Source organism: Pantherophis guttatus, chromosome 1 (assembly GCF_059756535.1).
Source record: "Pantherophis guttatus breed Tessera chromosome 1, ASM5975653v1, whole genome shotgun sequence".
In the NCBI taxonomy this organism is placed as follows: Eukaryota; Metazoa; Chordata; class Lepidosauria; order Squamata; family Colubridae; genus Pantherophis; species Pantherophis guttatus.
Genome location: NC_142063.1, coordinates 155,795,017 through 155,812,189, shown reverse-complemented (window position 1 = coordinate 155,812,189; position 17,173 = coordinate 155,795,017). Strand labels below are relative to the sequence as shown.

The window sequence follows — 17,173 nt, the reverse complement described above, 5'->3', positions numbered from 1 at the left end:
TGTCAGCAGGGTGGCTTTAGAGGAGGAGGCCACGCCCAGTTGGAGACAGTCTCATCTCTGGTTTCATCATCCATTTTGGAATTACTAGCATTTAGGCATCTCAAATGATTTTTTAGATTCTCTATAAAAGAGCAAAAGAAATTGAGAGGGATGGTCTCCTAGAGACAGCTATTAGGCTGACCAACACAACTGTCCCAGGCTTCAGATCTATGCATATCACAAAGGGCAGTGGTTTTTTTATATATTTTGTAATGAGGTGGTGTGGAGAAGAACTTGAGGGATTTCTTTTTCCTATGCCATAATTAGTTGCCTAATTTTGAGCAGAACATACCATGACTTGGACAGAGCTGGGGAAAGTATAATTTGGTCCTTGGCTTCAAGCAAGGACTTATTAGCTAGCCCTGGCTGTACAGCTTGTTATTTTTTAAAAAAAGTTAAGCAGCATGGTTAATATTTAATTCAGAGCCATGACGTGTTAACATAAAGGCTCTTTGAAAAAGAAAAGATGTATTTTAAAAATAAAGAACATCGGCAACCTACTTTGAAAAATATATTGAGTTACTCAACTTTGAAATACTGTAACACAGAGAGTGAGCTCCTCAAATATCTCATTTCTTTTCTGTTCAATTTACAAATTCAGCCAAGTAAGAACTAAATCCCATAGGTTGATATAGGACATTTTCAGGTACATGTTCTTACATGAAAAGTGGCATTGATTTTAATATAATTTATAAAGTTTGTTTTCAGTAGGGAACTTCTTATGAGGAATCCTGCATTATCAAGTCTAGAAGAGGAATACATTTCATACAAGGATGGGTTGATGTTACAAGCTGTACTTATGTCTACAAGACATCTCCACCCAGCTGCCTGCCTAGGACAGACAGCTAAGTTTCAAAAACTGGGGTGTGACACCACAAGTCTTTTCACCAAATGGAGGGGAGGGAGCAGAATCTTGAATCTTGCCTACATATCAATTAAAGGCTGCTTTCCCCCCAAACTAGCGATCTTAAAATGTGTAAGATTACAATTCCTATTGTGCCCAATCAGTCCCACCAAAAGGCCCCAAGTGTGGAAGGAGAAATGGTGTCTTCACCTGGCTGTTACATGAAGACCTGGCTCTTCCAACGGGAGGGCCTGGGTTGACTCTAAATTGGTTTTGTAGCTTTTTAAATCCTTAAATCTTAAATTTGAATTTGTATTCCCACATTTAACCTTATTTATTGGATATTCTGTTTTGTCCTTTAACTTTTGTATTTTCTGTTTCTTATTGTTGTGAACCGCCCTGAGTCCTTTGGGAGAAGGGCGGCATACAAATCCAATAAATAAATAAATAAATAAATAAGTGGCCTTGCCTGATAGCTCAACAAAGGGCTCTAAAAAGGGCAATAAAAGAATTAATTACAGTTATGCAGTTGTTTATTTGCTTTTATGGCATTCTTCCTCTCGGATGGAACAAAGGGGCTGTCAGGGGCCACCACAAAATGGTGTCTCAGAATGGTTTCAGAGGCAGATTGCTAGAAGCAGGCCGACTACTGAGGGCATTCCCTGGGTATCAGTTTAGTAGCAAGGGGTGGGGGGGGGAAATGTTGGATGGGCTTTGGGTCTGCCCTAGCAGGGCCTCTCATGTTTCAATGACTTCCATGCCACATCATCCTCTCAGAGGGAGCCAGCTGAAGAAGAACCCCGCCCTCATAGGTACCCAGGTAAGCGAGCTGGATACCTGCGGGCGGGCAATTGTTTTTCTGCTTGGAGTTCTGCCGCGATTCTTTCATCCAGGGGAAGATCTGCTTACTAATCGTGGCCGGGGAGCCGTTGGAAGAATTAGGCCCGCTTTTGCCCTTCTTGGCAGACCCCGCGTGGGCGGCGTTGTTAGGCGGGGAGGGGGAGGGCAGCGTAGGGGGCGGCGGCGGTTGTTGCTGAGGCGGCTGCTGGTCGCCCAGGCCCGGCGGCGGCTGAGGGACCGCCTGACTCCCCCCGCCGGGCCGCATGCAGCTTCCGCCGAGCTCCGAGCTCTTGTGGGCAGGGGGCGCTCCTCGGATAGGGGCGGCGCTTTGGAGGGAGCAAGCCGACCCGGGATAGTCAGTCTCCAGAGCGGGCTGGGCGTAGGGCTGAGGCGGGCCTGTGGTGTAGCCGTAGGCGTCCGCTTTGCCGTAGCCGCCGCTGCCGCCGTAGGCCCCGAAGAGCGTGGAGTTGTCGTAGTAGGCGGTTTTCTGCATCTTGGGCTCTGCGGTCGCCAAGGCCTCGGGCGCCTGCTCAAACAACATTGACCGTCACGGCCCTCCCGTCGCTTGGCCTTTGCTTTCTCACGTCTTGGGCTCCGGCCAGTCGCTGCCCGAGGAACACCTGGAGGACAGAGAGGAGACGAGAAGCCATTTGAGGCGGGAGAGCGCACGTGTCTGAAGGCGTGACTGGGCCGTGTCCCCTGTTTTCCTCAGACACGGTGCGGCTCAGTTTTCGAGTTATGCACCACAGGACTCCGTCACTCTCCCACCCCACCTCGGTTACCTTAATCCAGACACCCAGTGACAGGCCACCAAGTAATGTTGACACAACCCGTCACTGAAGACTTAGAATAACTTTATTGTCACTTTGAATGTCCACTAGTCGGCATACATTAAAATGAAATTTCGTTGCATACAGCTTTCAAAGGGAACTTCTAATATACACTACATAAACATGACAAATAAATAAATAAATAAATAAATAAATAAATGCAAAACTATGCATATAGTTGTACTGAAGCACATTTGCCATGGTTTTAAAAGTCAAGCAAAGGAGAAGAGGAGGAGGAGGTTATCGTCTGGAAATGTTATCCTCATTCTCATACATTAAAGTGTGAGATAAATACGATTCCTGTTGTTCCAGTTGCATTTTAGCCATTGGAATAGTTCCCAAGGTTCCACAAATGGCACAACTGTCTATGGACCAGACACCTAATTCCAAAAGAAAGCTATCTTGAGGTCTTTTTAACCCAGGTCTGTACAGCCAAGAACACCTGTTTGTCTACAAATATTGTACCTCATCACAGTACAGAGAGAACTACAAGCCCCATTGCAGAGGCTATATTAGCTGACGATTCTGGAAGCTGCAGTACAATTTATCTCCAGGGCACCAATTTGAGAAGGACTGGTCTAAAGAATGACTTGTTGGCTATTCGAGCAGTTCCTACACTAGGTTTCGTGATGCACCCTACCCACTTGTATGTGAGGAAGACTTTGAGAGATGGATGAAGAGATACTGCCATGGGAATAGCCAGGTAAGAAATGGCATAGCCCACAGCTACAAAGCAGAGCAAAAAGCTCTGAAGTGACCCTCCCTAGCTTTTCAGGCTGTAAAGGAGATGTCAGGAGATAAATAATTTCAGAATTTCAAGATTCTGTTAATTAAGCCTTACAATAAAGGCTATGTTATTTCTGATATTTCCTGTCTGGTTTACCTGGCAAGGCTGACACTGCCCAATGCTTTTAGCACAACCTGTCAATGACAAGCATGGGTTCAAACAGTAGAATCCCATTTGTTCACTTGTTCCTTAATCACCACAGACCTTCAATAGTCTAGTCTAACATTTGACTTATCTGCCCCTCCACAGCAAGGAAGTCCTTGTCATTTATGGGTAGTTTCTGCTGCTGTGCTCTTACCTGCACGTTCACCCTTGAATACACACATAGGCAGCCATCCAAGCATTTCACACATTTCATCATTGGCCTCACTTGCCAACTTTCTTTCTCCTTTTTTCCCCTTCCATCTAAGCAGATATCTGGCAGTCAGCTATTCATAGATTTCATCTACATCCTAAACAAAGTTACATGCCACAAATGCCATTGAAATCAATTGCTTTTTCTTCCAATAGGAATACTGAGAATCAGGATATGCAGAGAGTAGTCCTGATTCAGTCAGGGTCTTATATCTTGCATTCCCATTCACATAGAAGTGTGCCTCTACAAAATCCAGGAAAATAGAAATTTAAACTTAATCAGCCTCATGCAAGCAAAAAGGCACTAATGTTTCCATGTTTGAGTGATACCTTCTTTTGCCTAAACTGATACTTTCCAGAGGTCTTAATCTAGAATACCTAACATGCCCACCCTATTTGGTAGGATAAAACAAGAATTACAATCTTACAGGCTAGGAGAATGCCAGTCTTGCAAAGCTAACCTAAACTGAAATGTTCCTCACTGCTTTCCTGGAAAGGTATATATTTGGAGAACATCTTTTTGGAGATTTGATATTGGCATTATTTATTGTCAAAGAGGGGCCAGACAAGTTATCTTAGTATCAGAGTGAGCCTCAGGATTGGTCACATTGGGCAATAGGGGAGAGGTAATTTTGATATAATTCTTATCAATAAAATGTAAATCTAGGATGAAGTTTGTGGCCACTACCTTAAGCAGGCAGCCAGCATTTAATCATAATATTTAATACAGTCTATTTTAATACAGTACATTAAAGCTTTTTTTTTTTACCCCCACCACCCAGATGGCATCGTATCTTATCAGTCTGAAATAACAAAGATGAAAATAAGGGCAATAACAGAGGGAAAGAAGTTGCTTCAAATATAGTGATTAATATCACTTTTGGTCCTCAAAAATGATGATAGTTTATACAAATCAATCTCCTGGGGAAGTCCAAGAGACACTATCACCACGCTCCCTGAAAGACAATCACTGCCTATTATAAATTGCACTTAATTGCTTACTTTAAAAGGTGATAGACTTTTAGCAAAGAATGGAGAGTTGTTGCCATTTAGTCTGCCTTGTTAAATAACAATCTGCTATTTAAAAGGAAATGTTGATTTAAACTTTGTATTTCATCCTACAGTTTCACAATGCAGTCTTATTGCTTCTGTGTGGATTATTTTAATTCTTTTTAAGAAATATAAAGTCTTCTCTACCTTGTTGTACACAAGTATATTTGTATCCTGAGTGTTTGACTGCTATTCTATTTCGGTATAAATATTAACCAACATTTTTGTTGTTGTTGCATTTTCTCTTTCACCCCCTTATCTTGTTTTGTTTTTCCCCCTCAAGTTGCGCATGCGTGCATTAATAGCCAAGGGTGACATGATGGATTGAACCAGAACTGGAACCTGAAAAACCGGAGAAAAGTCGATCTGTATTGTAAATCCTGACTCTTAGCGTTTTGTTTTGTTTTTCCTGGGAAGAGTTCTAAGAAGTTAAAGTGTAACTGAGGGCATTCAGTAACTTTCATTTGCAAGCTAAAGAAGAAGAAAAAACCAACGTCAGCTATCTTCTTTTCTGTTTCAGACATATTTCAGCAGATGTTTGTAGTGGGGTAGTTTGACCTAAAAGCTACATAAACTATAGGAGATTATTTTCAGAGTCCGCTTTTCATTGAGAAGCTCTTCTGTAGGTTTATTGCCATGCAGAAAATCCCATTTCTGTTTCAGAAAAAAAGAATTGCTCATATACAAAAGAGAGGGTTTTTTTCCAAAATATTCATAATGGTCTGTGCATTGTTATTTCTTTGCTCCCTCCTGAGATTAAACATGGCCTTCAATGCTTGGGAGAAATATTAGGATTTCCTTTCTCGGTGTTTAGGGGTGTCTCCATATCTCATTAGCTCTATATGGGCCAATGACTTGAAATATCAAGGGGAGGATGGGGGGAAATTATGGATTTAGCTTGGCAAGGCCAGACTTTTCATTTCTGTTCATCCACTGGATGACCCTGGGACCACAAGTCTATCTGAACAAAAGTTATCTAATAGATGTCTTTGGAGAAAATTAGAAAGCAGGCTAAGTATATTAATAAATAAGTAAATGCATGTTAATTGATGCTTGGTATCAAATGCATAATGCATTTACAAAGAAGTCAAACCCATGACTTTAGTTTTAAACAAAGTGTTTAAGTCTGAATCTTCTCAAATACATTTGCTAAGTATCCTATTTCATAAGAGAAGTAGCATCAACAATCTAGAAAAACAAGTAAATACTTTAGAAACTAGACATTGTTTCCAATTTAACAGTACTTATAACTAAGCATCAAGCAGTTCAATGTTATGCCTTGTTTATTCAGAAGGCCTACTGGGCTCAGTGGAATAAATCCATGGCTAAAGTGTAGGGAAGGTTGCACCACAGGGATCATAACTATAAGGTTTCCCATTCCAACTGCTATAAAGTTCTGTTTCTCCAGAAATGTCCCTAATATAGTTTCCACATAAGCTCATTAAGTGCTGAACACATACGCCATTGAACCACAATGCATTTTCCATTGTTTTCACTTTCACCATTCAAAATCACTGAACTTTTGGGTCCCCAAATAAACTCAAGAATTGTTGCTGTTCAAATTGAAGCAGGAAGGATGATTAGCTTTTTTGTGATCATTTACATTTTTATTTTCAGATAACAAAGTTAAAATCACAGACTCCAGGCATTTAAATTGGTTTACAAATGTGGTACATAGAGACCACACAAAAAAGGAGTTATTAATTCTTCTGAAACTTTTGCATTTCTGTACTAGTTCCTGGTAAATATACTGATATCTTTTATTTCACATTACAAGACACTGTTCAGGTATCACTTTGGGACATCATGGCTGTAATTGTCATAATACAAAATATTTATAATTAAAATATTTTAAATTTGCTATATTTTCCCATCTTTGTAATACAAGACATTTTAGCTGCCTGGCAAATAATCACAGTATCTTTTATACAGAGGCCAGGAACATTACTTAAATTATGATAGGTTTCACAAGTTTCTTTAATGTATTTTAATTGTAAAAATTATTTAAAATAAATGTAAATAAGCTATAGAGAGAAAATAGTTAAGTATTGTATTGTTAATGCTTACTTCATAACACTGAAAATATAGACATGCATACACTCTTAAATAGCTAAAATACTGTCAGAATTTTGAGAGGAAAAGTGAGACATAAATGCACTAAGTAAATGAAAAATAAGCTTCCAGAATGTTATTTATAATTTAAAACAAAACAAAAAAAAACTTTTGGCGACCTACAGTGGCATGACAGATGATGAAGTAGCGTTCATTTTATGACATGTTTTATCTTTATTGGAAGATATACTTATTTATAGATGCACATTCCCAAGAATCTAGAGAAAAAAAAGAAAGAGGAAAAAATATATAAAGTGGGGCCCAAGTTAAAAAGCAAATTGAAATAAAATAAAAATTTACCTAGAGGATGTCCAGGATTTCCTTCCATTGGTGTGTGTATTATTAGCCTTCAAGGCTGCATTTATTCACAAATAATCATTCATAATCATAAAGTCCACCTCTTAGCCTATTACAACCTCACTAGTTCATAGGGGTTTTTTGTTTATTCTGAATCAACACATGACTTGGTGCCTCCTGGTTCATTCACTAAAACCAGGTTTTCTCAAACAACACACAAGATCTTCAGAGAGAATATTACAGCAAAGTGAGAACTAACTTTCTTTCTTTCTTCTTTCTTTCTTTCTTTCTTTCTTTCTTTCTTTCTTTTTCTTTCTCTACATACCAACTGCTTGTGAACTCTGCTTGAACCTAAAAAGGAGGCAGAGGGCCATAAATCACATGGACAATGCTCTACTGTTTGGGGGCTCATCTTTTAGATCTCACACAGGCACACACTCAGAGTTGTGAACGCACACATACAGACCTCCCCTTTACACCCCTCCTTCCTTTCTTTTCTTTCCCTTCTTCTTCTTCCTCACACGATTTGGCTTTACATGGCTTGCCCTAAGTTGAAAGCACCTTTTTAATTTAATTTTTTTGAAGGCAACGGGAAAATTTGAAGATACAGCTTTTCACGGTGGGAGGCTGTGGAGAAGTCCTTCTCTATCCAGGACCCTGCTTCGTGGCCATGCCTCTCCAGAGGTTAACCTTGTCTGAACCGCAGCGCCCTTAGGCAATCCCTTCATCTCCTCACCCTTCTCCATCTCACCCTAGAAACCAAAGGGGGCACTAAAAAAAGCACAGCATCTCCTCCTCCTCCTCCTCCTCCTCGGCGGACCCCAAAGGTCTTAGGTGCCACGGGGGAACCCCGAGCTATCCCGGGCTCTTGATAACTTCCCGGCGCTCACAAACTGCTTTCGATCCGGTGCCTAGCCAACATATTCCTACCAACAAGGTTCTCGACCAATGCGTCCCACTACACTTAATTCTGCTGGGGATCAATATCTAATATGATACCGAATAAATAAAAGGCACTAAGAGAGGCCGGAGGAGTGGTTATTAAGCAGCCGAGTTCTCGCAGCGCATATCAATGCACCTGTCACGGCGGCGTGTAGCAAAATTTATGACTGTTGGCGCTGGGCAGTAAACGCTTCAGTAAGAAATGGAAAGCGGAGAAAGGAGAAGCAGGAGAAGCAGCCACAACAGCTGCGTAGGAGGGGGGGGGAAAGGCCGACCATAGAAAGAAAGCTTCCCCCCCTCCCTCTCGACGCTGCCCGACGCCGCCAAAAGTGCCTGCGAGGCGGAGAATCTGTATATAAAAGGCCGCCGCGCCGGTCTTCTTCTTCTTTTTTTTTTTTTGGCCGTACCCTTGCTTCGGAGGTGAAGAGATTTTTTCGCCCACAGGGAGCCCCGCCGCGTATTTTAGCTCGAAAAATGGCCTTTTTTTCCCCCCGAGCCAGAGATGACTTTCCAGGTCTTCGATGGAAGACAGGCCCGAGGAGCCGGGAAGAAAAAATAAAATAAAACCACATTTCTTCCGGGCGAGGAACGGGGTGATGGATGAAAATGGACCGTGACGGCCCGATACCCCGTTTCACTGGGGTTTCCTAATGCTCTGCGGTTGGAGAAGCCCTGTTAGCCATCCAAAAATCTGCTTCGCCTTTTCTGTCCCGGCCCTCTTCGCCTCTTACCGCTAACTCGCCGTTTGCAACGCAGTCAGGCTGCTAGGACCATTCCAGATCTGATCCGAATTCAGCATTGGTAAGCTCCCTTGGTCTGGTATCGGACCTAGGGAGTTTTGTCTCCAGTTCCCCCCACCCCCTCAAACGGGGAGACAGGGCTGGAAATAGCTGGACTAGCACCGAGTCGACCCAATTCTTTTAAGCGTCCGGTACCATCAGGATGAAGGTTTAGAATGGAGGAAGAAAGTACATTTTGTGGGCTCCACAAGGATCACTGTGATATGGGCCCATTAAAGACTTTTCCCATTCCTTAAAAAAAAAAGAATAAATAATGATCTACTAAAGCCTGGGATGGATATAAATGTTACTGAGGGCGGAGGATAACGTTTATGGTAGTAATAACCTTTTATCTCTGCGCTCCAAGTGCATTTTTAAGACAGTTGTATATCAACCTTTTTATGAATAGTCAGGTACTTTACATTACATTATGTGTATTAAAGCTCCTGAGGGAGCCACGGGGAGAGAGACAGAGAGAGAGAGAGAGAGAGATTTTTTTCCTTTTTTGATCGTTTTTTTTTTCTTTTCCGACCTCTTCCATTGGAAACAACATTTATCGGTAATAACCCACGTGGAGGAGAGAGGCAATGTGCACAGAACCATTGGAGGTTTTTTGTTTTTGTTTTTTAAAAAAAATTTGCAGACAAACTCACCCCTTTCACGTTTTTTCTTGAATTTTATCTGCAAAGCTGTGGGGCCGCTCTTGTGGTTCCCTCGGATAAAACAATGAGATGCACCTGGAACAAAGGGGCACATTCAGTGGATGCATTTTTATCTCCCCCCCCCCGCAGTTCTGAACCACTGACTTCATAAATAATGTATCCGTGAGGCAGAGCTATTTCTCTCACAGAGCTCTAATACAATGGATCTTATTCTTAGATTCACAGGCCTGGAATAGCAGCCTCTTTTGATTTACTCTCTATCAGGAGTATATATCTGAATTCGGTTAGTTTTAAAGGCAATTAATATTTGCGAACTTTTATTGTCCAAACACTCGAATAATTGTATTGTATCCGGTATACATGAAGGAACATCCTCTCCTAATATATAACCATTTAAGGACATAAGTAATTGCAAAAGCATGCTAGGATATCAATTGTGGTTTTAATTTCCCTCCCTCTCTCTCTCTCTCACACACACACACAAACATACACATACAGAGGCATAACATTTTTAAACTGAACATTTGCAATGAGGAAGAGCCTTTCTTGCTTTTGTTTGTCTTTGTGTAGGAGTGTTTAAAGAAATTAGTATTTCTTTTAGACTACTCTAAAGTTAGACTACTCGGGTTGAGTAGTAACTTTTTTTGCACCGAGAAAGAAGGGAGGGGGGTTGATTGTACACAACCTTGTGCCTCGCCATAGGCCCATGTTTCTGGCGTTTTAAAGAGAAAGGAGATTCAATGCACACTATTGCACCCAAAAGACCTAATCCGTTGCAACACCCACACACTTAATTCAGTGGCTTCCATGTTAAGTGTCTCAAGGCTGGCTAGAGTTTATTGCCCCCCCCCTTCGAAAAGTCCAGCCATCAGACTGACTCCCCATTCAGTCTTTTAGCGCACCCCTGTACGGATTTCACAGGCAGAGCTTAGGCAGGCATTTGCTTTGTTTTAATCGAAGACAATATCAATTTTAAACACACACACACCCCGCGCACCTAAAATCATTCCCACGCTGTGCCTATAGCCGCCTGTACCCCTAACTCTGCTCCCCCAACTTGGAGGACATTAATAGAACTACTGCGGGGCGGGAGGGGGGGCTCCCCCACAATGAAGCCTCAGTCATTAGAAAGAGACCGTCTCACCAGCCTAAGCCTTTGAAATGACCTTTGGCTGGGATAGCAATAACTCACCGCTCAGTGAAGAACCCAGCTTCGGAACCCCCTCCAAGACCGGCCTCGAAGCCAGCTCCCAACTTCTTCTCTTAGCCTGAGCCAAAGCCAGCTGTGAGGCAGCCGCCTTCTTTCTTGCTCTCCAGCCACTTTCAATTTATGGGATTTCGGGAAAGCGGAGCTGACTGGCCGCCCCCCGATGCTGCAACCTGGACCCCAGGTCCTTCAAGGCCTGGCCTGACCTGGCCCAGTCGGTATTTTACAGCATATATTCACGTGGGGGTGGGGAGGACGTCAATTTAAGGGCTTTTATTTATTTTTCTCCTTTATTCCCCACCCCCACCCAAAACCCCGGAATTCATTAGGAATAGATGTTGCGTATAGTGGCAGAGTAAGGCTTAATTTGGGGCGGGGGGGGAGAGAAAAACAAGTGGCGGCGGTAAAGGGAGGGCACCCTATAGAAGCGTCTGGCGGAAGGGTCATTATTTGCCAAAGCTCGCGGTTGATTAACGTGGTAGGTTTTCATTTTGTGCCTAATTAATTATCGACTTCTGAATCCTTCTGCAGAAGCAAACGCGACCCGGCAGGGAAATGTGGCTTTTCCCAGATAGTGAGAAAGAAGCGGAGTCATGTGCAGCCTTTTTACTCCGGCCGTTTCCGAGCTGGCTGGGGAGCGACCCGTCTTGGAACAGGAAAGGAAGCTCCGTCCGGCTGTCCTCGGTCCTCCAATCCTGCATTCATTCCTCCTGCACCTCCTCCTGCTGCCGCGCATCCCTATCGGAAGCCCTCAACCTGTGCTCTTCCCCAGTTCAGGATCTGCGCTGAGATCGCAGCAGGGCCGGCCTCGGATGTGGTTGCAGGCCCACAGGAAGGAAGGAAGGAAGGAAGGAAGGAAGGAAGGAAGGGAGGGAGGGAGGGAGGGAGGGAGGGAGGGAGGGAGGAAGGAAGGAAGGAAGGAAGGAAGGAAGGAAGGAACGAAGGAAGGGAAGGAAGGGAAGGAAGGGAGGAAGGAAGGAAGGGGAAGGAAGAAGGGAAGGAAGGGAGGAAGGAAGGAAGGGGAAGGAAGGAAGGAAGCAAGGAAATAGATGATTGAAATTTTAGGTGAAGTTCCTTGCCAGAGGGTTCCCTGTCACGTAACAAAATGAAATGCCTTGCTTGCCTTAATTGGATTCAGATGACTAACTTGTCAGGCCCGCGGCTTGCAGGCCTGAGAGCTAACGGAAAAGGAAGAGGGCGGCGCGGGGGGGGGGGAGAGATTCGAGGCTTCTGGATTTTCTGAACCAGACCGGTCCGAAACAGGAACCCAAACCCACCATTTTTTAAAACGCTTTTCTATTGCCTGGCAGCACTGTTAATGATCTCGCTAATCATTAATGTATAGAATTGTATAGAATTGCTAATGTATAGAAAACGAAGGAGAGCTGGTTATCAGTATCTTGAAGTCCGGGCAAACTTTAGATTCCTCCCAAAAAAAAAAAAAAAGTTATTTTCTTCCCTATTGAATTTAGTCGGGCTTGACCTCCGGGTAAATATGTCTAGGACCAAAACTTCTTGTGACTTAGCCATAACTTTAAGACCAGTTCCAAAGAAAATCCAGTCTGGCTTCAGCAGCGTCCCTATAAGGGACAGAAGATGTCAGTTCTTTTGTAACCTTCTATATTCAGTCCAAGAAAAGGTCTTTCAATCTGGCAAGCTTTAATGTCCTTTACTGTAAAAATATTTGATCAGGGAGTAGAAGCGAAAACGGCTAACATTTTATGTACATTTTTTTGGCGAATGATTTAATTATTAACCATATTCCAGCAGAAAAGGAGGACGGATCCCTGTTTGTCATCCTAAGGAAACCTTGTTAGCGAGTCCCATTGAGATCAGCGGGACTTGCCCGCGAGTAGACATGTAAAAGAGGAGGCTGCCTAGCTCATTAGAATCGATGGGAGCAGGTACCTCTCACCTTCCTAGATTGTGACTCCTCTGTTGAAACGCTCAAAGACACGAAGATTCATGAACTTTTCAACCGCTAGTATCTACCCCTCCGTAAAAATTAGGGTGGAATAATGACAACCTGCTTTATCAGCGTGTGGTTTATTTGGGGCGGGGAGGGGGAGAGAAAATGAAAGAAACATAGCAGAATAAACCAAAAAGGCAAAGAATAATAATGGGAAGTCCCTGCTTTTTAGAAAGAGTCAGTCCACAGTGCCACAGGCAGTGGCATCATTTTCACCCAGGGTTTTCCAATATAACTTGGGATCCTGTGAAGCCCACTATCCGAAGCGAAGAGATGTCTGTCTTTTTTCCCTCTTCCCTTTTTCGCTTAAGAGAAATCCTGGTGCACCCCCTCCCCCGAAAAAAATTACCCAACCCCCACGTTATTTTGGAGGAAAATGGCCATTTAGAAAAGCGTTGAGTTTCCAACAAAGGCTCCAGTCCCAGCTTAAATGAGGTGCCCCGACAGACGCCAGACATTGGTACATTCTGCAGTTCTTTGCAGAACGAATGAATGCTCATGAAAACTCATGCAATTGCTTACCTGGAACCTTGCTTATCCTAATGCTGTCCTTCTAGGTCAAAATCTGGAGGTTGGCCGTTTTGAGAATATATCCTTCCTCCTTTGTTCTGGAGACAATACGCTCCTAAACCTGATCTTGCGGATTTGCCCAGGCATTTCCATAGACCAGTATTCCCGGTAGAATAAAAACCACTGTTGGAGCTCCAATAAAAGAGAGCGAGTGGACCCTGGTTTTGCTGGCTTTCATAATAGCAATTATATACTTTTTTTAAAAAATCATTCAGGAACAAGCCTACAAAATAAATTTAAAAACCATGCCGGTTTAACGTTTTCTTTTGTTTGTAAATAATAAGCGACGAGGCTTATTATATGAATATGAATGAATATATATACCTATATTCAATATATATTCAATCAGTGGAGGAAGCCTTGTATAATAAAAAATAGAGGCGCTGCCTTAAAATAAGAGCATATTTGTTCACGTGATCCTGAGAGTGGAGATGGTGTTGATTAAGGCTGAAACTTCCACCCGGCTTGTCCTCAGTGATCCAGCCCCGAGATCCTTCAGATGGGGGTCTGTGCCATACAGACGGGTTGAGCCCACTGGGTCAAAGGCTCCCCCAGACCTTCCGACAGAGAAAAGGTCTCTTCAGAAAATCTGGCACTTCCACGGTGGTGTCCTTTAACTATCCAGTGCCAAGGGGCATCGCAGCATGGACTTCAAGGCTTCTTTGTAAATCCTGATAACATCTGGGTGGTGCGATCCTTCTTAGTCAAGTCTTTCTCCGGCTAAGTGATGCAAGGGTGGGCAGACTTTGTAGTCTTTTCAGGATAAATTAAGCTACCAAGGTTAACCTAGTTAAAGTACCTACATAGGACTAATCATCTTCCTAATCATCATCACCACCACCACCACCACTACCACCGCCATCATCTGTGAGCAGAAAGGCAGGGGGTGGGGGCTCATATAAATGGTACAAGAGGGGCTTCTCCCTCTTGGCTCGATTTAACTTCTGTCTCAAAGCTTCGGGGTGGAAGGGAGATTTTTGCATTGGGTGGTGATCCAAGAAGCCTGGCTTGGCAACACTGGATTCCTAGCCATTCTCTGTTCAATCTGCTATATGGTTGCAAGTCTGCCTCAGTCCGGCAGAATGGAATCATCCGACTGTTTGCATGCCAGGGTGGAGTGAGACTCAGAGACAAATATAGAGAAAGTTGGGTTTGGCTAGTCAGCACTGAGATAAAAAACTACAGTGTTGGCGCTTTCACTATGTATCTATCTCCTTCCTTCCTTCCTTCCTTCCTTCCTTCCTTCCTTCCTTCCTTCCTTCCTTCCTTCCTTCCTTCCTGTCCCTGTCTGGCAAAGCTTGATGATTTGCCTATACACAAAGCCGGTTTAGACAAAACAATAGTTTTTGTTGTTGTTCCTACAAAGGATATTACCAACATCTACTATTCGTCCCAGTGAAAGGAACGCACCTCTTATGTCTCTCACGACTCTAAAGTTTAACTTTGAAGTTATGGAAGTGTCCAGTCTAATCCAGGATAGGCTAAGATTTCTTTACCATTCAAAATCTGACAATTGGACAGAAATTTATGCATATATATTTCATTTCAGTTATCTACATTATTCTGCTTTCTAAGGGCTGAACGACTAAGAATAAGACTGGAGTCCAGACATCAAGGTCCAGAGGAAACTTTTATTCAAGAATTGATCACCTCCAGGAGCACAATCCAGTCAAAGTGTAGTAGCTCTTGGAAAGTGGCTTTAGGCATATATCCAGGCAGGAGAGTCACCCCTTTTGATGTGAAGCTTACTTCCCTGAAAGTGGCTTAACAGAATTTTATCCCAATGATCTTAATAGGGAGCTAAGCACAGGAACCAGACTGGAAAGCTCTGAGCCTGGGCATCCCCTTTATAATCTATTAACCTGCCAAAGAACCTTCCAGTATCGGAAATGGAAGGACTCCTCTAAAATTTAACACTTGCGGAAGAGGGGAGTGAGGCATTTTCTTCTCGCATTTTCCCCATTAAGTAGAACAGAACCTGAAACACCCATCACCAATCAAAGGGGGAAAAAGATAAAAGAAGAAATAATAATAATAAAAAAACCAACTTGCAAAGATAATTGCGGGAGGGGAGGGAAGTAGTAATAAAAGAAATCGCACATGTAGGCCCCCTAGAAATTGTGTTTCAAGCAAACAAACGAGGAGCAAACGAAAGAAAACCTGCGGACCCTACAAGCTAAGTGTGAAACTGGTCGAGTGTGGGGAATCCAGTTGGCCAAGATGTGGCTGGAGAAAAGGATCTAAGGCTTTTTTCCTTCTAAGCATCTGTTCATAGAGCAATAAAATGGAAAGATTTACAATCCTTGCAGGGCCTTCTCTGTCTCTGTCTCTCCTTCTGTCTTTCACCCCACCCCTCCATCGTATGCGCGCAGACACACACACACACACACAAACACGAGCATCCTTCCAGGAATTACTTACGATGATTTATAACAACAAACACGGCAATTGTCAAACTGATAAAATATTCTGGGCGATATGCAGGAATCAGCGTTATCATTAAAGGGCCTTCTCTGTTTAGGTTCGGAGTTCCTTTCTTCTCCCTCTCTCTCCCTCTCTCTCTCTCTCTCTCTTTCTCTCTTTCTCTCATTCTACCTCTCTCTCCCTCCCTCCCTCCCTCCTTCTCGTGTAATTTTTGGGTTCTCACTGGGACCAACGGAGAGAATATGCAACCTGCATGTGTTGTGCATTCGGATTGTGAAAGAGCAAATATGTTTCTTAGTCACTAACCCAAAGCAAAATCATTTGTCATATCTGAATAATTGAATTAATGTGTTATTGTTTGAATGTATAATTCATAACACAGGAAACTCCGTCTATGTCCTGACACACAACGGAAGTCATAAAAAAAAGGCAACAATCTGAAGAGAAGACAAGAGAAAGGTTTCAAAGGGAGCCTTAATAAAGACTATGCTGTTTACAAAAAAGATACCTCCAAACAGGCAGAAATTTCATCGCTTTGTTCCATACACCTATCACAATCAATGTGGGAGCCTCTTTAGTTATAGATAGATATATAGTTATAGCCTCCCCCTCCACACACACAAATTTATAGCTATATTACTCAAACCTTTTAACAGTCCCATTTTTTTTTTAAAAAAAAGTTGTTTCAATACAAAACCACGTGTTTGTTCATTTGCTTGCTTGTTTACACTAGAGTATCTTTCACAAAAGGACTCAAATGCTGGCCTCTCTCCAGTGGGAACATTCCCCTTTTTTTCAGCTGGCTCCTCGAGATCCTTCCGGGTTCGCCACCCTCCCAGCACAGAAGCCCTTAAAACGAAGTATCCCAAACCCACCCGGGCTTCTGTGGACTGATGGAGCCCACGCCGGCAGCCTCGCGAGGTGGCGGTGCCGAAGTACCTTTAAGAATTCATTATCTCTTAGTTAAAGTCTGCCTTGGGTAAAATTTCGGCTCGATTTTATAGCCTTCTATTATGACGCAAAGCAAAATTTACGACCTTTGCTTGAAAAGAAGTTCAGGCCCTTTCTCACCGTTTCAGAATGGGTAGCAGATGCCCTGACAGCTAATATTGTTCTCCACCCCCCACCCCCCGTAAGAGAGAAACGAGCAGTATTTCTTTACCCCTATTTCTCCCCTCGGCAGCCTTTGGTCAAAAGCCGTCCCTTTCCTCTCTCCCTCTCTCCCCCACCGCGGTCCTCAGAAGGCTCCGTTTCTTAATCTCCCATCATCAAGAGTCAACACATTGGGGCGTCTCGCCCCCCAACACGCACTCACTCACTCACTCACACGCACGGCCGCCGAGAACGGCGTTGGACTAGGGCAGGGTTACAAATCAGGAAAAAGAAGGGCCCCTATTTGTCAAGCATTTGACAGCTAAGTTCATTAAGGATTTCGAAATATAAAAGAAAAGAAAGAAAATGTGTACA

The 17,173-nt window shown here is 43.2% G+C and overlaps 1 protein-coding gene and 2 long non-coding RNA genes across 9 annotated transcripts in view; 2 read left to right on the top strand and 1 right to left on the bottom strand.

Annotated features, from left to right (window-relative positions):
- The window catches only part of HOXD3 (homeobox D3), a 55,697-nt gene that overhangs the window by 3,916 nt on the left and 34,608 nt on the right, over positions 1–17,173 (bottom strand). For 5 of the 7 annotated variants that reach the window (XM_034427984.3, XM_034427991.3, XM_034427998.3 and 2 more), the window contains 2 exons: positions 9,528–9,611; positions 1,721–2,343 (listed from right to left, as the gene is read on the bottom strand). In XM_034427984.3, the coding sequence (XP_034283875.1) occupies positions 1,721–2,264 (544 nt within the window). In that variant the 5' untranslated portion in view covers positions 2,265–2,343; positions 9,528–9,611. Of the gene's footprint in view, positions 1–1,720; positions 2,344–9,527; positions 9,612–10,728; positions 11,289–13,234; positions 17,171–17,173 lie in introns of those variants that run through there. The other 2 variants (XM_034428020.3, XM_034428016.2) reach the window with 2 other exon arrangements.
- LOC117671889 (uncharacterized) lies at positions 2,338–5,331 on the top strand. Its single transcript, XR_004593041.3, has 2 exons — positions 2,338–3,256; positions 5,028–5,331. It is a non-coding gene; the product is annotated as an uncharacterized LOC117671889 (long non-coding RNA).
- Positions 10,822–13,528, top strand: LOC148116600 (uncharacterized). The gene is made up of 2 exons (XR_015731164.1): positions 10,822–10,961; positions 11,275–13,528. It is a non-coding gene; the product is annotated as an uncharacterized LOC148116600 (long non-coding RNA).